This window comes from Macrotis lagotis, chromosome 1, assembly GCF_037893015.1.
Source record: "Macrotis lagotis isolate mMagLag1 chromosome 1, bilby.v1.9.chrom.fasta, whole genome shotgun sequence".
Classification (NCBI taxonomy): Eukaryota; Metazoa; Chordata; class Mammalia; order Peramelemorphia; family Peramelidae; genus Macrotis; species Macrotis lagotis.
In genome coordinates, this window is record NC_133658.1 from 536,553,215 (window position 1) to 536,577,394 (window position 24,180).

Below are 24,180 nucleotides of genomic sequence, written 5' to 3' on the forward strand. Positions count from 1 at the left end.
GTCAATTTAATTTTTTTTAATGTAATAATACTTCAAAAGGAGGGATTCTTTAGCATTCCTCACCTCAGAGGTGCTATTTTCTTGCCATGCTTCTAGTTTTGTGGCTGAGAGTTTTAAGATTAAGTGTTTAGATAACTGGAGGTTAGTTAAGGACTGAGTTAAAAGGCATTTGTAAATGAACAGAATAAGTGACTCTCCTACTCCCCCATAATGTCAACTTTTTTTGGGGGGGAGTGCAAATCATCAGTGATTAACCAATATAGAGAACTTCTCATGGTATAACTCCCTTCACTGATTTATAATGTATTCTCCTAAGGGATGACTGGACACTGAAAGGATAGTGACAAGCTACAGATGAGAATTATACTCAGATTTTCCCACTCAATTGATTTTTCATTACTTTGCATGGTTTCTCAAACATAATTAAAATAACAACATTAAGACATTAGAAAAGAGTCAGAGTTGTTAATGCTGAAAAAGAAAACTGATTAGGAATACTCAATTTTTACTACAGATAACTAATATTTTACTTAAAATTCCTTTCAAAGGGAACACTCAGCTGGATGCTTTGAAGGTAATTAAAAGCAAGGAGTCTTTATCTGTTGACCAATAGTGACCCATTGGGGGCAAGTGGGAAAAATCCTAGAAAGCACTGTATTTTCTAGTTCATATATAGAATATATTTAAATACATCCCAAACTAGCAGGGGTGTTTCAGTTAATTATAACAGAATTCCTATTTACTTGAAAATGGGAATTTTGCATTAAAGTCAATTTATCTCCAATATATCTATTCCATATTCAGTGTCAGAGGGAAAAAAACAGCAAAAATCATGGGGCAAATTAGAATTTGGGTCTTCAAAAAAAGTTTTATTTCTTTAAGTACTTTGCGGTTGAAACAATTTTTGAGGCCTTGGAGCTATTCAAAGAAACAATGAAAAAATAAGAAAAATTTTATTTCAAACAGGTTTTGTTAAATGTACTACAGTGAAGATGTCTTGACTGTTGTAAATATATCTTAATTTCAAACCTGCACTGATGTATAAATTAGACATGTGGTATGAGAATGATTAATTTCTGCTAAAATGTGGAACAAATCCACCATTATGCCAATTTTTACATTTATTGCAGACACTGACTAGTATTTTAATACCAGAGGTTAAATTTTCATCACAAGAAATGAGAAAACCATCCAGCATTCACTAAATGTAACGAACTGTGAAATTAATTCCCCATTATTGCTCTGAAAATATACCCCTAGATTTAAGTGGCATCTCTTTCCGTAGCCAAGTTAGGCCTTCAGTGAGAGTTCTTTAGTCATCATCTACCGTTGGCTTGATGGTCACTCCTCTTCTTATCTGACCCCAGCCAATTAAACTGTAAAATGAAAACATAACATTAATAATGATGAATCCACTTCTATGACACAATTTTTATAAATAGAAGCCACCTAAGTGCCTGGGGACAACCTAACTCATTTCTATAGATAAACAACATCTGAAAACAGTATTTGGGCTCAAAAATCATTTAGTAGGACAAAATTAATTTCCTGAAGATTAATCCTATGTCCACAATGAGATACTAATGGGTAAAGTGGGGTTAAGCTATAATAACAGCTGATTTTTATAAAGCCTTTTCAAATGTGCAAACAAGTACATCAAGCATTTACTGTGTAGCAGGTACCATGTTATGTACTCTGATTACCAATATGCAAAACAAAACAAAAACCACAAAAATCCCCAAATTTATATCCTTAAGAAGCTTCCATCTAATTTTTATCTTGGGTGTACCTTTTTATAAATAATTCCAGCCTGCCTCTTTAAGATGGAAGTTCTAGAAGCTGTGAATACTGGAGAAAGATCTCATGCAGAAGGTATCATCTATTAAATTACACAGAAACCCAATACAAATCATGGTTTCCTGGTAATCTCTAACTAGCCCTGTGTGATGCATAATGAAAATCACTGGTCTTAGAATCAAATGATCTTCTATTTAAGCCTAGATTTTTACTACCATAAAATAGGGATATTAATTCTTACATTATTCACCAGGTAGGGTTATGATGATGAAAGCACTTGTGTATATATAAATGTAAACTATTACTGATATCAATAGACAGGCTAGCATATAGTGAGAAAAATGTACTTACTTTAAAATTTTATTTTTATTGTTATGAACTTGATAAAAACAACAATAAAGATCATTTATATATACATACATATACACACACACACAAAGAAGATCCTATGTGAGACCACATTATTCGAGACATTTTAAAAAAATATTTAACATTAGTTCCAGAACTATCCTACTTGTCTGCATTTCCCTTTAAATTTCCTTCTGTTCTCTTCCGTGTATTACTTTTTAAAATGTTACATTAATTCTCTTTTCATTCTGGGGAGGGAGGGCGAGGGAGAACAATTGAAAACAAAACATTGCAACAAATAAAATCAAGCATAGCAAATATCAGACATTGGCATGTCATACAGGATTATGAAATCTAGCTCAGTAAACCCCCACAACAGAGGTACATCAAATTTTTCTTTAATCATAAAAAAGGGATGTACTCTCTCATTAACTAAGTATAATAAAACAAAAGGATAAAATTATAGTGATTTCAGTACATACCCCAAAAAGAATTTTATTTAAAAAAACAAAAATTCTAACATTTTTGAGGTTAAACTCTACTCCACACGAGTTCCTATTTTGTTTATTCCAAATGATATGTAAGAGAACTATTTTAAAAAGATGGCCCTTGCTATAAAAAAAAATATTTACATCAAAGTCAAAATGAAACTAGTGTAGTGAAAGAAAGTGATGGGGTCTAGACAAGAAAATCAAATTGCAAATAAACTGGGCCTTAGAAACTTTTCTTTTTTTAGGTTTTTGCAAGGCAAATAGGGTTAAGTGGCTTGCCCAAGGCCAAACAGCTAAGTGATTATTAAGTGTCTGAGGCTGGATTTGAACTCAGGTACTCCTGACTCCAGGGTTGGTGCTCTATCCACTGCCACCTAGCCACCCCAAGGGTCTTAGAAACTTTATCCCTTTCATAAAGATGATTCCCCATTCCTTTTCTATATCCCTGACCTTTCTTCCCAAAGTATAGACTGGGGAGCTAGTTTATACAATGGATAGAGTACTGGGCCTGCAGTCAGGAACACTTATCTTCCTAAACTACAAATCTAGTCCCAGACACTTAACATTGTACTTCTGTTTGCCCTACACCCCTATCTGTAAATGATCTGAAGAAAGAAATGACAAACCATTCCATTATCTTTGCCAAGAATAGGACCACAAAGTGTTGGACAAGACTGAGAAATGATTAAATACATATACAGACTGGGGACCTTGAACTACCTAAAGGACACTTTGCTACATCAGCTTCTGATGTCCAAAACCTAGTTGATCTCCCCCCCATCTTTCCTGATTTTTATTAAATGTTACATAGCTTCCCACATTTAAAAATATAGCGTTTTAACTTTTTTCTATCACACTAAGTTATCAAGACTTATTAAAATTGTCTGCTATATTAATAGCATTTATCTCCACCTTTTGTTTTCTACTGCCACCACTGGGCACATTCATTATTACCTATACTATACAATAGAATAAATCTCCTTAGAAATTTTCCTATCTCCAAACCATGCTTAATACTGAACCCAGGTTTATCTTCCTTATGCATCAATTCACTCAACATTCCCAGACTCAAAATCTTCAGTGTCCTTTTACATAAGGCAAGTTCAAACTCCTGTTGGGCATCCAGTGCCAAAATATCTTTCTAGTACTATTTCATACATGTCCTATGTGCTCTATATTTTGGTCAAAATGAGATCAGATTCACTGCCCTCATATATTGCTCCAATGTAAACAAGGGGGCTGGACCAAATAGTCTTTTTTAGAAGTCTATTCTGGCTCTAGATTTCCATGTCCTGTAAGGTTCTTGCCTTTTATGTTTTTACTCAGGCTATTCTTATGCCTGAAATGCTACTCTGTTTTCATTTACTGAATTTCAGGTTCATCCTTTAAAACAAATATAATTATTACCTCCTTCAAGAAACTTTGATACTAAATTCTCCTCAGATCTACATGAACATATCACCTATTCTCTTTCTGCCTAAGCTAATTTCATCTCTGAAACAAATGAGTTGACTGGCATAGGCGTCAGGAGGACCTGAGTTCAAATCCAGCCTCAGACACTTAGTTATTACCTAGCTATGTGACCTTGGGCAAGTCATTTAACCCAACTGTCTTGCAAAAACAAACAAAAAAATCAGTAGCTTGGCCTTGAAGATCCCTTATAACTATAAACCTAAAAAAAACTCTTATAATCTTCTCTTTTCATATTATTTTTGGGCAATCTCTCTAACAGATTACAAAGTAACATGAGAGTAAGAACTATGTTAGCTGAGCATTGTAACTCACAGAGAACCTAAAAGTGCTATACACACAAAAGACACTCCTGAACTGAAATGGGATTCCATATCAGATAATATAACAAAATGAGTCACAATTCTGGGGAATGCAGAAGATGGCAATGATGGCCTAGGTCAGAGTAGGGACAAGGAATGGAAACTGACTTCATAAAGGAAGTCGAAATAAAAATGACTCTTAAGGTTAAGGGGGTAAGGGGGAGAGGACCAAAGGAAATAGGGGTAGGATCTGCAATCCCCCCCAACCCCACATCTTTTTTTTTTAATGGGAGAGAAAAGAACAGAAGGAAGATCAGACAAGCAGGGCAGTTCTAGAACTTATTGGCAGGTTTTACATGCTTTAAAAAAAAGTCTACATAATAGAGACCTGTAAGTTCTATGTAAATTTCTGACCTACTATATAAATGCAAATACCCATTCTATTTGGTATTTGTTAAATTCATAAAAATCAAATCAGAAATAAAAAAATACATATATGATGAGATCTTGAAGATTCACTGCCAAAAAAGTATGGTACTTCTGACAAAAAGTTAGCAAATTTAGATTTGAATGCATTTAATGTATTAGGATATAAAGGTTAAAATCTGACTAAATTCCAATGTAGAGATCTACAATGAGGTGATAGAAAAAGAAAGGAAAATTCCTCCAAGAATTACCCACGCACCTATCCTCAGAGTGACTTACCGCCAGTGTTTCTCAACTCTTCGACTAAGGGCAATTTTTTCTCCTATTTCTGTGCACACAGGATTAGTAAGAACGATCTTGCCTAAATCAGCTTTTACTGCACTGACTCTTCCGCCAGTAGACAATGAGCCTATATTCACCATGAGCACTTCGTTCTTAGACAATTTTTGCACCTAGAAAAAGGAGAAATTCAAAGAGGGACAGGGAACTAAGAAAATGTTTCTTGAAGTAGCTTAGTAATTATATTAGATAAAATTCAGTTAAAATGAATTTTGAGGAATCACTTAACTGTTTTAATGTCCTTGAAGTTTCAAAGTTATTGCTTGAAATGAATGGAAATTAAGTCTTGGAAAATTTTATTCCACATTTTTCAAAATATTGGGATCTAACCTGTAGTTATTTATAACTGTCAAAAGAGTTGGCCAATTTGACCTGAGCTCCTTCCATTAAAAGATAAAATTCAGACTTATGACTGAATTTCTTCAAGGCTATTAGGGATTTAATGGCAGGTAAAGTGTAACAAGATGACACCAGGAGGAAGAAGACCCTTAACAAAACACTGACAATTTTTTTTTAAATTAATGATAACTTACTAAAAGAACACCAAAATATATAATAATGGTTTGAAAAGGCAGTGTATCGTATCACTGCCTCCAGATTTAGGTCTCCCACAAATGCATTTTTCTGTACTAATATAGGCAAAGAAAGAACAGTTTTTAAATATACGTAACATAAGAACAAAATATAGGGAGTACAGGAAGACACTTGTTAAGTTGTATGGTTAGTTTTGCTTCTAAAAATATAACCATATGCCTCAAATCTTTGCTTCTTTTCCTGATCTTTGTCACCTTTTAGAGTGACTACTAAAATACTTTCTTTGGTTAAGGTTTCACAAAAAACAGTATTTTGCAATACTTACCTTTGCTGCTTTTTTGTCTCCTTCAGTACGCACACCTAAAAGTCTTCTAAGAAGGAAATAGGAAATTTCCAACTCTGTGAAGATTTCAGGCAATGCTCCAACTGCACCAAGAACCTGTCCCACCATTCTGTCAGCTCGGCACAAAGTTGGATCAATTTTTGTTCCAACACCTAAAGTAAAATGAATTATTTTGAATTTTACATCTTATGTCTGAAAGTATTTGTAAAATATTATAGATTGTAACAAACTATAAAATTCAGTGCATCACAATCTGCATTTCTGTAATAGTTTTCTTCATAAAAGTGAAGTGTTTTCAAGTAGGAATTCTACACACAAAAAGTTAAAATTAAGTCAGTCAAAAGAAGAATTGGAAACAAGATCCAAATCTGACTTTTAAACAGGAAAAAAATTATAATAGTAAACTTAAAATTAATTGGAAATTTAGTCAGTTTGATAACTATCAATTAACAGAGTCTGATATGAAACAATGTCTTACATCTCATTACTGACCTTTAAAAAAAAACAAAAAATTTAAGTGTCAAACATGATGCAGCTAGAGAAAAATAGTCATCTATTATCTGTGATCATAAGAAAGGAGGGGAAAATCATAACTAAAAATCCCACAAATAGCCAAAAGAACCTTTTTCTTCCTCACTGGAGCATTACCACCAAAAACAGCAGTTAAAAAAAAAAACAACAAAATAACCTCCAATGTTTGGAACTCTAAAATTGGCAGGTTAAAATTGATGGGTCCCATTTCCCTTGTAAAGGGAGTTGGACTTAATAAGGACTCATCTAAGTCTAAATTTATGCTTATTACTAGTTTTGCATTCTTGCATCAGCATCAGTGAATACTTCTGCACCAGTGCAGTCAAATAGTAAAAGCCCAGATAAGCTAGAAATTCTATTATCAATCCTTGAAGAAATCAAATAATGGCATATCTTCTCTTTCCTCACAATTCTCAAATCTGCCATACTAGTCCAAATATAATAATGACATGAACTAGATGACATATTTAAGTACTGTCATAAATACATACAGATTTTTAAAAAAGGAAAAAATCAGTGTAGTCAAGTGCCATACCACACTGCTAAATCTCTACAAATACATATACAAAATTTATTAGCCAGAGATTAATAAAAATATATACTAAAATCTTTTTTTTGTTTTCAGATTAAAAAAATAGATCAAGTGATTTAACTTTTTATAACTCCCTAAGAGCCAAAAAGTACATTCATAATTTGAAAATCAAGATTTTACAATTTACAGGTTTCTTCTTCCAAAAAATTATCTTCTGTTTCTGCTTTGGTTTACTAGGAAAATAATTTTCAAATAGAAAATAAAGCCCTTACCAATAAGGCCTCCAGGAGCAGCATACTGAAGATCGTTATGTTCTGCAAAAAGTGATACGATTTTGGAAAAGATTGGCTTACACATGAGTTTTCCTTCACTATCTTTAGAGACAATGCCAGGTCTGACCTCCAACTCCTGACCCACCTAGAAATAAGTAAAAAGTTCATGAGAAGCATAGAGTAACATCTAGATAGTCACTATTTCAAGGAATTTGTTATAAGTTGGGTTTTTTTTTAATTAAGAGGTAGAAATCAAAAATTATTTTCAAAATCACAACCAATAGTGGGCAGCTAGGTGATGCAGTGAATAGAGCACCAGCCCTGGAGTCAGGAAGATCTTAATTCAAATCTGGCCTCAAACATTTAATTACTTATGTGACTTTAGGCACGTCACTCTTAATCCCACTGCCTTAAATAAATAAAATTTTTAAAAAATCACAACCAATAACAAATCATTAATCAAACACTAGATAAATCTCAAACATTCAATTAGATGCTGTAGGATCATAAAAAGTGTAATATAAATAACCCCTACTCAAATTGGGCTTACAATTTAGACAGGGAAGATAAAGCAAAAAGCATGTATGTAACAGCTTATGAATTAAGATGTCATTTGTCATATTTATAATTTTTTTCTGCTCTTTCTTTTGGGTAGATCAGGGGAAAGAGAGAGGATTGTTTTAATGAATTGGATTTTTTCTTAAAGATTACCTTTAACACTCCTTTGAGAATACTACCACCAGCCACACCACCCTTAAGGTCTTCAACTTCACAACCAGGCTTATTGACATCAAAAGACCGAATAACTAAAAAAAAAAGGAAAAAAGTCACAAGACTTTTAGCAAATGTCAGATTAACTTTCTCAAAATTATAGAAACCTGGCATTTTGTTACAAATCAATAAATACAAGTTTTACAACTATTAAATAATGGATTCAAAGAATGGGGTACTGTGGATTTCAGATTATATACTGGCACTAAAAAATTTAAAACTAAGAGCATTGAAAGTCTTTCTTAAAAGTTTTAGAAGTTCCAAAATATTGCTGCTCTGTTAGATATAACCCCATAATATTATCCAGATATTTTTTCAGAATTTGGTCACATATTAAAATTTAATAATCAGTTCTAAACATTTTCTATTTTTTTATACTAATCCATCATGCTTTGAGGAATTCAACTCTAGCAATCTTGAAATTGGATTTTATAATCCTTTTTTTAATTAAAAGTTCAAATTGCCTGGTATAAACGAATTACTTTATCTTCACAAGATCCAATCAAAAACATGTATATTTCTGTGTCTATTTATAAAGGAGCTAAAATCATTGAAATTCTACTTGGATGCCTGATCATGACATGGTGACCATGAGTTTCCTAAGATAAAAAATTAACAGGGGTAATTAATTTACTCAAATGGAAATATTTCAAAAAGTATGATCTTTAAAGATTGAGACTACATTTCTGGCATTTGACCCTCATTAGACTGACTCAAGTGATGAATTTGGGGGAGGAGGGGGACTGTGGCAACTAATGTATAGAGAAGACTGAAACTTTATTAATGGCGCCTATTCACAGATGAAAGCATAGAGCCCTGGAATTGAAGTATGGGGAGTTAAAGGTAGAAAAGAGGGTCAAATGAAACGTATAGCACCAACATATAAACTTACCAATAAGTCTGGGTTCTGAAGTAAAGTCTCGTAGGGGCACTGGAATTTTCTTTACTATATATTCACAAACAACTTCAATATTATACTTCAGCTGAGCTGAAATTGGGATAATAGGCGCTCCCTCTGCAACTGTACCTGTTTAACCAAAAATTGAAAGCTTCAAAATTTAGTCTTAAAGAAACCACACTATTAAATATTTGCTTTATATGACATATAGGAGCACTAGAAAGATAATTTAGTAGGCATCCTCAAATTTTGGCTGAGTATGGGTATAATTTTGCTAAGAAAAATTAGAAACTTCTCCCATAGAAAATTATAAAAATATTTTATATTTCTACAAAGTAATGGTAAAATGCCTACTAGGGAAACTATGCCATGACTGTTTGAGTTCACATAATTAATTCTGCAATAAATGTTAACAAAATTATAGACTCTTTCCTAATCAAAAGATTGCCTCCATGCAAGCGTTTGACCTGTAATTTTTTGGTATGTCAAACAAGTCTTTCAGGTACCATGCTTGGACTTAAGGAAGGTAATTTTATAGAGATGTTGGATTTCTTACAAGCCATCTGAGCTTATATCAAGTTAATTCATTCTAGTTTTCTCTAAAGTGAAACAAACTAGGGGAAACCAAAATGCTTAAGATCAATTGTATCAAAATATTTTTCCCATCTATAAACGGAAAAGAATTAAAGATTAGAATTACAAGATCATAGATTAAAATTAGGAAGGAAATTTAGACAATCCTAATTTTAAATATGAGTAAATTTAAGTTTGGAGCAGCTAGGTAGGCACAATGCATAGAAGACTGGCTTGGAATAGAAAGACTCATCTTTGCCAAGAAAATCCCAAATAGTTTTGAACAACAAACTTAAGTCCAATGATCTTAGGTGACTTGCAGAAAGTCACACAGGTCCTAAGAATCAAACACATGTGTTCAAACTCCAAATTCAAGTGTTTCCTACTGTACCAAGCTTTCTGCCACATTAGTTTGACCTTCTTTCCATAAGCATTAGATACTTAGTACTTTAGCATAGTAAATTTTAAAAATATACTTAAGTGTCACTGCTTAAGTCAAATGACAAAAGGGTTTGATACAGAAATAAGTCTTGGGACTTAACTTTGTTCAGATTTAGCAACCTTTATTAAAATGTATTTACTATGAAAGAGGTGTGTGTGTGTGTGTGTGTGTGTGTGTGTGTGTGTATAAAAATAAGGGAACTTTTAGTATACCATACTTGATACTGACTTACTTTACACATCATAGCTACTTACCTTGTACAAATGCAAGGATCTGTTCATATTGTTCCTTAGCCTGACTCTCTTTCACCAAATCAATCTTATTCTGTAGAATCAGAATGTGTTTCAATTTCATGATTTCTATGGCAGCTAGGTGCTCAGAAGTCTGAGGCTGAGGACAAGACTCATTACCAGCTATAAAAAGAATAGTAGTAATATACAAGTTGGTAAGCATTTACCTATCAATCATTTACCAAGTATTCACTTAAAAATAAGAAATTAATTTTCCTTACTGGCAGTATACATAAAATTTAACCATGTCACACCTCTTCTTCCATCACAGACTTTAAACTAATTCTTATAAGTTTTGATCTACTATTCAAATTCAAGACCTAAGTTAAAGATTGTAATTATATCCAGTTATTTTTTGGGTTTTTTTTTATCAATGAGGTACAACCTAAAAAATCCCACTCCACTCAAAGTATCCTAGGTATTTCTCAGCTTATTCTAGATAAAATATCTGAGTATTCTTAAGATCTTTTCCCAGGAATTGTTACTTTCATTTCTTTTATGTAGAAATGACAAATGCCCCACATTCATTTAACATTTTGTGCACAAATGTGTCAAAAGGACAGAATATATATTTGAGTAATCATTCAGTTGCTTGATTAGTCATGATTCTTTTCCTTGAGTAAAAATTCTCGAAACTCTAGAACTGTCATTACTAAATAATGGCAATGTTTTTGATCTGTTGTATGGTTTATCTCTTCCTTTCTACTTCAATCATCCTGGATTATGATGATCAGCTGCTTTGAACTATTCACAATTTTTGCTGTTTGTTTTATGACCAAAAGCCATAGAATTTCTCTGCAAAGATACTCCATGCTGGCTTTTTTTTTTTGTCCTAACTGTAACAAATGTTTATATCAAATACTACATATAAATTGCAAAGGTAGTCAGTGTTTATTTTAGAACTTTCATTAAGATGCTTCCAAGTAACTTTTATAGAAATACATCTGTAACTTTAAAGTCAACTTAGATGTTTAAATTCTTTTCTTAATCAGTTATCCTTTCTGTTCTACTACTTTAAGGACACAACTCTGATGCCACTTCTTTTAAGTATTTTCTATGCCCCCTCAGTCCACCCATAATGAGTACTTGCCTACTTTACTGCTACTGTCTTTATTCTGTACATATTTCTTTGTGTCCATACTGTATCCCTGCAGTAAAATATATTATCCTTGAGGTCAAGGATGAACTTTTTTTTACTTTCTATCCCCAGTATCTAGTACACTGCCTGGTATGCATTAAAAACTCAATAAATATTTCTTGAATTAATTGCTATAGTAGATTAGACTTGAATCAGTACTGTGACAATAAGAGATGTGTGGTTAAATGACATAAATATTCTCCTTGATATCAAATCCCAGTAAAAGGTTAGAGATATATCTCCCTAAAAATCTATGTTTATTTTCATATTCTATAATGGATTTATCATACATTCAATTTTTTATGTTCTATTTACCTATTAACAGTAGAGCTGCATCCATGACCGCTGCACCGTTCAGCATGGTAGCCATCAAAATATCGTGTCCAGGACAATCCACAAAAGAGACATGTCTAGAAATGGGGGGGGGGGGGGATGAATATCAAAGATAATTTATTTGCACTTAGAACATGCAATAAGTCACAATTTTACTAAGGTTAAATCACTTGTGAAAACTGATTTTGAAAGACAGAACAAAATCAAGGGAGCTTACCATAAAATATGGGACACTATTAAGCTATGTATCTCTATTAAAAACCATTTTTAATATAATTGTTAAGCACCCTTTAAAACAATTCAAGAAATTTGTCTTTAAGAATCATATATATTATGTCTAGATGACAATAATACATAGCCACTGATAATTATTAAAACTTTACAAAACATTTCCTTCACAACAATCCTGCTGGAGGAAGGCACTGCAAGTATTATCATGATATTGCAAATAAGGAAACTAAAGGTTAGAAAGATTAAATAATTTGCCCAAAATCTCATAATGAATAACCAGTAGGCTGAAGACTGGAACTCAGGTCATCTGCCTCCAAGACCAGGGCTCTTCCTTTCCAATGTGCACTTTACTCCTTTAGCTAAGATGTACTGAAAACTAAATATCGAGAACATGTTTCTTATAAAATTATATTTGTAATTTGTAAAACTGTTTCTTGAGGGCTAACAGATGATTTGATCTCTAATCTTTGTTTCCCAATTCTGATCCTCTCTCCCCCTTAATTTTACTGTCTGTATCTGCAAGTTTAATTCTTTATAACAATTAAAAATTAAGACAAAATCTCACAAAACTTCATCAGCAGAATGGCAGCTCACAAAACAAATCTCTACATAACATCTTTAATACTACTAAATAAGCAAGCTATGGTGAACAACCACCTAAAAGGCCTTTAAATACCTAATATAAAAGAGGTGAAACACTGTAAAGTAGGTTACTGCCTAATTTCTTTTGGAGACACTCAAAAATTAAGGAGGCCCAAACCTATTTTTAAGATCCAACAGTATTTCCTTATTGAAAAACAGGGAAACATTCAGAGGATGGGGGCAAGAAAAAGTTAGTGAAAAGAGAATTAAACCCCCCTTTACTTTTTTTTAAAGCTTTATCCGTAACAGCAGTTTTACAATGGAAGGTGGGATAGGGAATTTACTGGATATTACGTCAACACTTTGAAATGACCTCTTACATCCATGTATTACTTAACGACTCTAAACTGCTTTTGTCCAGAGCAAATTTAACAAGTTTCTGTGTACCCAATATTTTTAGAACAGTCTTAGCAATATCAATATATGATTTTAAGTGACTGTTAAAGTTGACCATCTAACTTACAGCTTTTTTAATGACATAAAAGACAACAAAACATGAAATGCAAAAGGAAAAAAATCCCAACAGAACTAATCACCTGACTAATTTGAAGTTTCCTTTAGTTCCTGGAATGTCTGTAGGAAATTCATCTGGTGTGCTACTTCCACAAGATCTGTAACATTCTGGCCGAGAACAACTTGGGTCATCAAGTTTGTAAATCTAAAATTTCAATGAAAAAGATCTCAAAAATGTACACATTGTGAAAACTTAAGGTAAATTTTTTCTTTTTCCAACATAAATAACTAACCTTAGCATTGGCATAACCCAACTTAATGGTAATATTTCTTTCCAGTTCATTTTTGAATCGGACAGTATGAACTCCAGAAATAGCTTTTACTACTGTTGACTTTCCATGTGCTACATGGCCAATTGTACCTATAAACAAAAACAAAAGATCAAATGAGAAACAGTTAAACAAAAGTATCTCTTGATAAACTGTTATTAGAGTCAAGTTTAAAGTGTTATTTGTCCTACTGTTACTAAAGTCAAAATTTCATGCTACATAATTTATGCCCAAAGTTTTGTTTTAGAACAAACATAATACCTGAGCAAATTGTGTTTCCAATGAACTGATCGACTACTAAAAATTATCTGCCTCTTTTCCATTAAAGAATACTATGTATATATACAATACATACCTTTCAGGAAATGTGACACAAAAAATTACTAAGTACATTGAAAATCATAATGTTCTTAAGAACATTTGGAACATTTTTTTATATCTCTTTGTAAATTAGCATCCATAGTAATTTGCACAGGCTTAGACAAATTAATGTTTCTCAATATTAATTTTCATTATCTATAAAATGAGGGGACTGAATTATATCCTAAGATTTATTTCAGCATTAAATCTGCTATCATGAACCATGTTCCTTTCAAGCAACATAACTAAACACCACTAAATAATAAACTTTCAAGCTATATAACTGAATACCACTTAATAACTTAATAAAATTCAAGTAAATACAACATGCTTTTAAAAAGTAACAGAAATATGAAGATATGTAAAAAATTCCCAAAATAGATGAAAGTTTGTTTAGTAAATTGTACTCTAAAATGTGACTCTTTACGTATACTTTAAATAACTACTAGCTGGGGATGTGTTATTAATTTTTTAAATAACTTCTATTGAAGACCTTTTAACATGTAACTTTTCCTACTCAACCGAAGAACAATTCCCTTTCTATTCAAACTAATTCAAAACTGTCACAGACAATTTTACAAGTGAGAACACTGAGATCAGAGAAGTAAATTGCTCCAAGACACAGTTAATCAATTATAGATCTGAGATGAGAAAAGTGTTCCAACTCCAAATGTTCTCCTGATTATGTTGTCTCTCCTGTTTCTTTGGAATAGAAAAGGCTTGTTAGGAGGGAAGGGAAGAAAGGTGGTTCGGTAGACTAAAAATACAATGCTCAGTTGAAGATAAACTGCAGACCAAAAGAGCCAATGTCAGAGAATCCTTTTTTCAGTTTCACAATGAGAAATCAAAGCTTATAGTTCAACTCTGACAACAGGCTGCCTATATAAATACATACGTAGATATGTATATATTTATTTTAATTAACCTTTTTTACTAAATTTACTTGAGTAAAAAAACTCATAGCTAAAAGAGCACTGTTTTACCTCTAATGCTGAAGTTCATCTATCCCTGTGAAAATACTTGTTAACTATGATACTTACAGCAATAGAGTAAGATTCTTAGAAAGTACAATATATCATGCCTGCCTTGGTGCTAACTCTTTAATCTTTCCAACTTTTTTCAGTGAAATAAGGATACCATCTACAAAACTGTCTCTCAAGAGGTTGTCACAGAAGATGAAATTAGAAATATGAAGCACCTTGCAAACTTCGAAACACCATATAAGCATTAACTACTATTCTCCATATATACTGACATTAAAAGTATCAACTTTTCATTCAGTAATACGCTACTTAGTACTGAATAAGATAACAATATAATTTAGTAGATTTCACAACTTATGCTTACCTTATTTCACTGGTTCACTTTTCCACCTTCCTGAATTCCATGGTATAACTAAATTGTTTTTCTCTTGCTCACAAATGACACTGTATCTCCCACTTCTGCCTGGGATGTACTTCTTAGCCTGTCTCTTATCCCTAGTTTTCTTCAAAACTCAGCTCTATGATACCCTTCTTCACAAGTCCTTTTCTGATTCTCTCACGAAACTCCTTTCCTTCAAAACTGCCTTTTATTTTGTATAAACTTATGTGTGTACATATTGCCTCCCTGATGTTCTTGAAAGGGACAATTTCAATTTTGCCTTTGTATGTCCAGTACCTAGCACATGCCTTTCATGTAGGACAATAAATGCTTATGGGGTACCCACAATAATGCAATGATAAAGTGATAAGGCAACTGGTTTATTCTAGAGGAAATTTAAAGCTTCTTTAAATTCCCTCTGGAGTCAGCACAGCATCAATGTAAAATACAATAGAATATTGTTAACTTTTCTTAGATTAGCCTTGTTTTTTCCACTACAAATTCCCTGTGTCTAGAAATTCCTTTCAACATTCACTAACAAACCAGTGTGACAAGCTCTGTTAGAAGTACTGGGGAAAGTTTAGACAGGTCCCTGTAGAATTTATAGAGTAAAGGAGAAGATAGACAATTGCACATACAGTACAATACAAAATAAATATGACAAAGATCTTTCTAGTTATGTTGTTATATATTTCTTTGCATCCATCATAGGCACTGGATTAGTGCTCCATAATTATCTGTCAAATAAGTGCTCCATTTAACTGATGAGGAAATACCAGTTTAAGAGCATTTAAGTGACTTGTAGAAGTTCATACATCTTAGTCAGGGATAGAGTCTAGATCTCCTGACTCCACTAGTACTCTTTTAGCAATTACTTAATCTTACCTATATTGATTGTGGCTTGTCTGCTGATAACTTCATGTGAAAGCGGAGTCAACTTGGTAACATCCTGTGAGGAAGCACTTTACAATTTAATCAATTTGTAAAATGCCACTTAACAAAGTGAATTGTCAATCCCCACCCTCTTCGTCCTTACTTCTTTGAATCTCCGGCTACAATCTCACCTTCTACAGGAAGTTTTTCCTGACCCCCCCTAATTCGAGACCCTTATCTCTTCTGATTATTGTCTTGTCAACAGATCATACATAGTTGTTTGCAGTGATATGCCAAAGCCCCCTTGGACTATACAGGAGCTCCTTGAGACTAAGGGCTCTTTTACCTATCTTTGTCTCTCCAGGCCTGGCACACAGAAGAGGCTCAATAAATGTTTATCAATTGTCGCTTCCCATTGCTCCCAACGCTCCTAATTTGCTCTCCAGACACACATCCCCGGACATATTCAAATCCTGCTTGTTGCATGGTTCCAAGAGACCTTCAACTCAGCCTAAGGCCCGGCGGGGAGAGCCGGGGCCCTCTAAACCCCGGATCCCCTCGCCGAAGTAGCTGCCGCCGCCAAGGGAGTCGCACGTTCCCCGCCCCCCCGGGGTCTCCCAGCCTCGCCAGCCCTGCGTCTCCCCCGACCCCCGACTCCGCGCCGGCCCGGCCCAAGCGCCAGGCCGGACACCCGTGTCCCGGGCGGCCCCTGCCCGGGCTGGCGCCGCCTTGCCCTCAACCGCGCCGCCCTGCACCCTGCCCCGCCTGCCTCCACGCGAACACGCGGCCTTCGCGTCTTCCCCAAATCCAGACCTGCGCGAGCGCTCGGGTCAGAAAGCGGACTCACCAAGGTGGTCAGATCCTGGCGAGACAGATGAGGCTGCCCCAGAGTCACTCCCGGCTCGTCGCCCGCCATCTTGCCCGGAAAGGAAGTAGGCTGCCCCGGGGGCCGCCTGACCCTGCGCAGGCCCCTTTATATCAAGAGCTGGCAAGACCTCAAGACTGGAAGACGAGAAAGCCGTCGCCATTCAAGGTTTCTCTGGCTTCGAACCCTGCACTTGTGGGGCGCTTACGAAGGAGAGCATAGTGAACATCATACTCTGGCAGCCCAAGGCTCTTAGCGACATTTGAGCAGGCAAATCCTTGGGCAGCCTGACCAAAAGCCCCAGAGAGACGGAAGGTGATGCAACTAGGCGCGCGTGTCTGCAAAGGGGAAAACAATTTCCGCTTCCGGCGTGGGCAAGCACTTCCGGCTCGCCGAGCCGGGAATTTTAGTAGAGAAGGGCGGGGAGGAAATGTAAAGCGAGACGCTACTCGCCCCGTTTGTACCGCGTGCTCGCCGGCTTCACTTCCTTTGCACTCCTTCATTTCCATAATTGTATAATCGGGGTCGGGCCGAGGCGCAGACTTCGTTTCGAAAAGTCCGGCGGCTCCGAGTCTCCTTCCTACCGGTCCCCAGTGACCCCCGGTAGCCGCCGGGCCGCGGCCCCGCCAGCTTGCTCCCGCCCGCCGAGCCGGCCGCACCCGCGTCTCAGCCCTCGCCTTGGAAGCTAGAGGACTGACTAGAGTCTGGAAAAGGAAAAGCCCCCACACCAACACCTTTAGTAAGAAAAAACAAAGCGTTAGATCCAAACCTAACCGGACAAAATTCTCCAGGTCCGATTCTAAGGACAGGATTGGAAATGGCCAAGCAGAAATTTTTCCTTAGAGTCAATTTGGTCCCTTTTTTTAAAACCAGTTCCGTATACCCTTGGAATAGTGGACAGGAGTGGGGAAGCGAAATGTTAGTCGGAAGTAAGACCAGAAAACGCGGGAGGAGGACAACAGCCATAAATTGAAGACACAATGTTAGGAGGTGACTTTAAAAGTTACAATTCTTTTAATTTATGGATACAAAATCTAATACTGTGTTCTTATTCAGCCTGCATATTACTGACCTTTTTCTTGGACAGTACTGATAAGAGAGAAATGCTGAGAGAAATGCAAATCTTTGGACACAGGCCCCTGCCCTTATGCAGTTTTATGGTACATCTGAGGAAACATACGGGAAAATAACAAAAATAGAATCCACTTGGTGAACTGGGGAAGGATTCTTCAAAGAAGTTTAATTTTGAGCTGGGTTTTGAAGACTAGGTAGAATTAATATGTTATTTCATGTCTATGAGATGTGAGGGAAAAGTGAGATAGTTATGTAATGCTGGGAGGCCGTCAATTATTGTGGCAAAGCAAATTGGCCAGTTCGGAATGAATGTAAAGAAAGGTGGAGAAAAGAGTGAGGGGGACCATTTCTTAAATCTTATTTTCATGTTACTGTGTATCTATTAGTTCACGAAGATTTTAACAATTATTAAAATGCAGATGTATTAAAACTCACCTGTCTGATCAAAAATTGCAACTGTAGAGTAAGATCTTTAAGACTCACTTTTTACTTTATTTGTGGTACCACTTTTCTGTCGCTGTTGACAATCCCCTCCTTGATAGTCTATTTTTTCCTTAACTCTATTCTCTTTTTTCCTCCTACCTATCCTACCATTTCTCAGTCTCCTTTCTGTCCTATTGGCTAGGGCTGATTAGTCTTTAAACTTTATTCTGCCTTTCTCTTTTCTCAGTGGGATAATATATCATCCCTGTGTTATGCAGATTTATATTTCCAGCCCTCATCTCTCAACTGACCTACAGCCTATTAGTCATCTTGCTCTGAATATCCCATAGGCACATTAAACATTATCTTTTCCCCTAAATTTATCCTACCACCTATCTTCTTTATTTCTGTTAAAGGCTCCACTGTTCTTACTGTCACCCAAATTCACAACATTTAGAGTCATTTCACTTTTCTTATCCCTCAAACCCCATATTCAACAGTTTCCAAATCTTAGAGTCTTATCACCTCAAGAAATTGTATTTGTTCCCTGCTCTCCACTTACTAGCCTTATTTAGGCCTATAACCACCCTTCACCTGAACCATGAAAAGACTATTTACTAAGCCATTACCGTCGCAGCTAGGTGACTCAGTGGATAGAGTACAGGCCTAGAGGGAGGAAGATAAGTCTTCCTGACTTCAAATCTGGCCTCAGACAGTCACTAGCTATATGACCCTGGGCAAGTCACTTAACCCTGTTTGCCTCAGTTTCCTCATCTGTAAAATGAGCTGGAAAAGGAAGTGGCAAACCAGGCCAGGTTCTTTGCCAAGGAAAGCCCAAATAGGGTCAGGAAGAATCAAACATACTGAAAAATGGCAACCATAAATTCAGTAAACTCCTATAACTCCCTATCACCTCCAGAATCAAATCTAAAATCCTTTGGCATTCAAAGTCTTTACTTTCTGAGGCTTCTTATACCCCCCCCCACCATGTTTTCTGTGATTTAGTAACACCAGCATTCCTACTTTTGCTCAAACAAGACACCCTACCTCCCAATTCCATGCATTTTCATTGGCTATCCCCATGCTTGGAATATTCTTTCTTATCTGTTACCTGGTTTCCTTTGCTTCCTTTATGTTTCAACTAATGTCTCACTTTATATCACCTGTAGATAGAACCAGACCATTTATAGATCTTTCTTTAGTCTCCTTTCTGTGCTATTTGTGTTATGAAGCTGCTTCCAGTAGGTTGCTTGGAAGCAAATTGTTTGGAAGTATAGAGTTGGACAATAGAGGTTTTCCAAGATTCTGAATGAGGGTTCTGAGCTAATAAGCAAAGAAATAGTTTCCCAAAGTAATCTCGATACTATAGCATGAAATTAGAAAAATAAAATAATTACAAAAAAGTAACCTTGACCTTTCTTGTGACAGGGGCACCCTCCTTGACTGTAGAGCAACAGGTCTACAACTGTTAACAAAGAGAATGCATTCCAATGACACTTCTTTTCAGAAAAATCATTACCAGTCTGAAATAGCATAGAAATTATAAAGTTGTGATCTGTAATGTTCAAGCAATAAACCCATTTAAAATTATTTGTATATTTTATTTTTATATCGCCATATCTAATAAAGTACCTTCTTCTTCCAGCAAAGGGATAAAAAGAAAGGGAAAACAATGCAACAAAGTTAATCAAACTGTTACTCAAGCTTATTTCATTTTCAACATTCATAACCTGCCCTCCTCACCACTACCTAGTGGTACCTCCATTTTCATATCTTTCAAGTCAAATAAGATCATTGTAATTATTCACACTTTTCAGCTTTCCATTTGCATTATTGCAAATACTTTAAATTTTGCTTTCCTGGTTTTGCCTGTTTCACTTTGTAACCCTTCATAGAAGTCGTTCCCCTGCCTTCTTGTCATAATCATCATTTCTTATGGCATAGTAATGTTTCATCATTGTCCTATATCACAGTTTGTTTAGCCATTTCCTACTTGATAATTATTTTGTGTCCACTTCTTTGCTATAAACAAAAATGCTGCTATAAATATTGTATCTACTGAACTTACTAATGTTGATCTGCTTGAGGAATGTAGGTCTCATGAGTTGCAATCTTAGGAGAAAAAGACAGCAAGTATATTGATTATTTCCACTTCTTTCCAAAAGGTGTGTCCTTTTCTCTTTATGTAACCTATAAAATAAGTTATATTCTTTGGCTCTCTTACTACTCTTAAAATTACACAAGATATTCCTTCCTCTAAGAACAGTCTTTATAGATCAGACTAGTAGCCCTGAGCTGAGACCTAACCCATCACCAAGTAGCTTTCAATAGAGATATTGCAAATGTTCTCTTCTCAGAAGGCTGTTATAATTAGCTCACTTTATACTCAAGAAGTCATTTCTTTAAAACATTATTTTGAGATTTACTAATTAAGGTATCACTGTATTTCACTTTGTTTACAACCTTGCTACTCTTTCTAGATTCATCTCTGACTCTATTCTTTATCCCAGTCATAAATCTTATACATAATTGTGAAGACTACAATGTTTCATTTAGAGAATTCTGGTGATTCCTAGGCTTCTTTTTATCTTCAAATAAACACAGACCCTTTGGAGCTGCCCTTCGCCTTTTACTACCACTTCTTCATCACCATGCTTGTTCATACATTTTACACATAAGTTTTTATACATAAATTACATATAAAATTTTTAGTTATTCTAGAAATATCTGTTGAGTTTTTAAGTTCATTTGTTTTTTCCTTTAAGATATTGTACCTTTATTGAAACCATAAATGGTATACTAAAGTTTTAATATCTCATTGTTACTTTTTAGTTCTTTGTAAATATAAGAAATAATTATCCATTTACAATTTTAGCTAATTGTATCTAGATACATGTAAAACTAAAAGTAGTAAATTTACTTTATTTCAATATTTCTCTTTTACTCCTTTCTAGTGTAGTCTTGAAGCTTCTTTTATGTACCTTATCCAAAGGAAAAATAAATGTCTCTCTTTGTCTAAATTCTTAATATTAGGGGGTTTATTTTTTTTCCCTTAAACTAGTCTGACTAAAAGTTACCAGAGAAAAGCAAAACCTGTATTGGACAAAATTAGAAATACCAATTACTTTTATTTTTTTTACATATTTTAGTGGCATACCAAGCTATTTTTAGGCAGCTACATTTTTTTGTACTCTTTCATTATCACTTCATTCTAATTCAAAGGTAGTTCAAAGACTTCTTAGAGCCTTTGATTTAACAAGATGTAACAAACCTTGATGTAAAAAAAATGATATATAATAATATTAAGACTTTAATTTTAAAGGTGAGATCTAGCTCAGTACTTTCATTCATTGTTTGAGAGTTATACTTAAATGATTATTTCATTCCTTAACACTAGGGGATATTTGAGGGCCTCTTGTATTTTAGTGAAAAAAAAAAAGGAAAGCCATTTGACATGTCACAATATTAGGAGACAACCTGTTTTCCATAGCTAAGGCCCAGGAGGGAGACTGTGCTCTAAGGTTGGTACAACAGCAGTACTTTACACTTACTCTCTGGATGACCTTAACCATAGCAAAATCCCATAATTGTTTTCACACCAATATCAGGTGGTCTTTGAGCTTGAACAAGCATTTGTAGTACCTATGTTACTATTATTCCTCATTGCCAGGATCAGAGCTCACTGCTTAGTAGTCATAGGTTTAAGTATTGAGATCTCCCCACCCTGCCTTGAGTCACTCTCCACAACTTAGACACGTGTCCTTGCAAGTCATTCTTCTCACTTTGAAATTAATTAAACTTCTGTTTGATTCCTGACTCCAGTATCTAGCCTGCTTTCTTTGACTCTGACCACCCACAGATGTGAGAGCTCCCTTTTCTCCCTTTCTGGTCACTCCATGACATGATCTGATTTGCCTTCTTCCTTTATTCTAAGCTGATAAAGAAATGACCCTACCAGTCCACAAAGTCAACCTCTTGATCCTATATATCCTCTCCCATTTTCCCAGTTGATTATTTCTATGATCATCCTGACCCTCTCCAATCTTCAGTCTCTTTCTGCCAACTGATTCCTAAAGGATCAGGCCCTCTGCAACATTTGATATGTTTGGCAACCTCTCCTCATCTCATGATAAAACCTACTTCCCCATTTTTTGGTGACACTTTAATCTTAGTTCTCCTCCTACCTGTCAGGCTACTTCTTTACATTTTCATTTGCTGACTTATCATCCATATCATGCCCCCATCTTGAACATACCCAGGTTCTAATTTAGACCTTTTTTCCCTGTCTTTATGTTATTTCACTTGGTTATTTCATTGCTTCTCATTGAATTACTTAACACTTCTGTGACAATAACTTATAGTTCTCTTTCTTCTGAGCTCCAATCTGACCAACTACTTAGACATTCAGTTAAAAGGTTCTTCAGGTGAGATGTTTGTAGGCATCTCAAACTCAGCATATCCAAGATAGTTATGACCAATCCATAATTCTTAATTATCTCTTTTTTTTTTAAGTTTTTTCGCAAGCAAAGGGGTTAAGTGGCTTGCCCAAGGTCACACAGCTAGGTAATTATTAAATATCTGAGACCAGATTTGAACTCAGGTTCTCCTGACTCTAGGGCTGGTGCTCTTATCTACTATACCACCTAAGTGCACCCCCCCCTTAAATATCTTTTTTTAATTTATTTTTTATTCTCATTTTGTACAAATTTTTTTTTTTACATTAATAAAATATACTTGTTTACAAGTAAACAAAATACCCCTCCCACCATAGATAGACTTGCTTGGGCGAAAAAGTAAAGGGGAGAGAAAAAAAATTAAAATTAAAAAAAATAATAGTAATAATTGTAGGTATGGCCAGGTGGCACAATGGACTTAATTATCTTTTATACAAAGCCAATTCTTCTTCCAAACTTACCCTCTATCAAGGGCCCTACCATTCTTTCAGTCACTTAGGATGCACCTTTAGTGTCATCCTTGACTCTTCACTTGACTCATCTCATAAACAGTTGTCAATTTTACTTTCACAATGTTCCTTCCCTGCTCATATGGCCTTAATGCTAATTTAGGCCTTTCTTACATTTCATCTGTACTACTGCTACTACTACTACTAATAATAATAATTGATCTTCCAGTTTCACATCTTCTTTCTTCAATCCACAAAATTATCAGTTTTATTCCTAAAGCTGCCCAATTCCTTCCTTTTCAAGAGGAGAAATACCTTGGACCTGAAGCTTGAATGTTGTGCTGCCTGGAAGATGAGAGGCTTTAGAGTTGATATCCTAAAGAAGAAGAAATGAGGAGGATTTCTGCTGGTTCTAGATAAGAGTTGTGGATCTAGGGCAGCTAGGTGGCGCAGTGGATAGAGCACCAGCCCTGGAGTCAGGAGTACCTGAGTTCAAGTCCAGCCTCAGACACTTAATATATTACCTAGCAGTGTGGCCTAGGGCAACACACAAGGCCATTTGCCTTGCAAAAACCTTAAAAAAAAAGGAGTTGTGGGTCTTTCTGAAAGGTCCAAACCAAAGATGGCAGTAGATCAAGTCTTTTTCCCCCACTCTAAATTATCTTGTAGATTTTAAGTGTTTTTGTCTGCTCAAATTCCCTTACATTCCAGTTTTTCAATATCCTTAATTCTTATGATTTGTACCTTCATTCTACTTCAGTCATCTATAAGAATTAGTCATCCACAAACATGCCTACTCTGTTCCAGAAAGTTCTAAGTATTAGGGATACAAGTA

At 35.2% G+C, this 24,180-nt stretch overlaps 1 protein-coding gene across 2 annotated transcripts; it reads right to left on the bottom strand.

Annotated features, from left to right (window-relative positions):
• Positions 1 to 848: 848 nt before the first annotated feature.
• Positions 849 to 17,208, bottom strand: EIF2S3 (eukaryotic translation initiation factor 2 subunit gamma). 2 transcript variants are annotated; one of them, XM_074214238.1, is made up of 12 exons: positions 16,928 to 17,040; positions 16,093 to 16,156; positions 13,450 to 13,577; positions 13,240 to 13,361; positions 11,813 to 11,907; positions 10,324 to 10,482; positions 9,049 to 9,183; positions 8,097 to 8,191; positions 7,386 to 7,530; positions 6,033 to 6,202; positions 5,114 to 5,286; positions 849 to 1,376 (listed from the first exon to the last, which is right to left on the bottom strand). In XM_074214238.1, the coding sequence occupies exons 1-12, from the start codon at positions 16,994 to 16,996 to the stop codon at positions 1,313 to 1,315; spliced, it is 1,419 nt and encodes a 472-aa protein (XP_074070339.1). In that variant the 5' UTR covers positions 16,997 to 17,040; the 3' UTR covers positions 849 to 1,312. The 2 variants fall into 2 exon arrangements, with proteins under 2 accessions (XP_074070339.1, XP_074070338.1); XM_074214237.1 differs by lacking the exon at positions 16,093 to 16,156 and having other exon boundaries at positions 16,928 to 17,208.
• Positions 17,209 to 24,180: the final 6,972 nt, after the last annotated feature.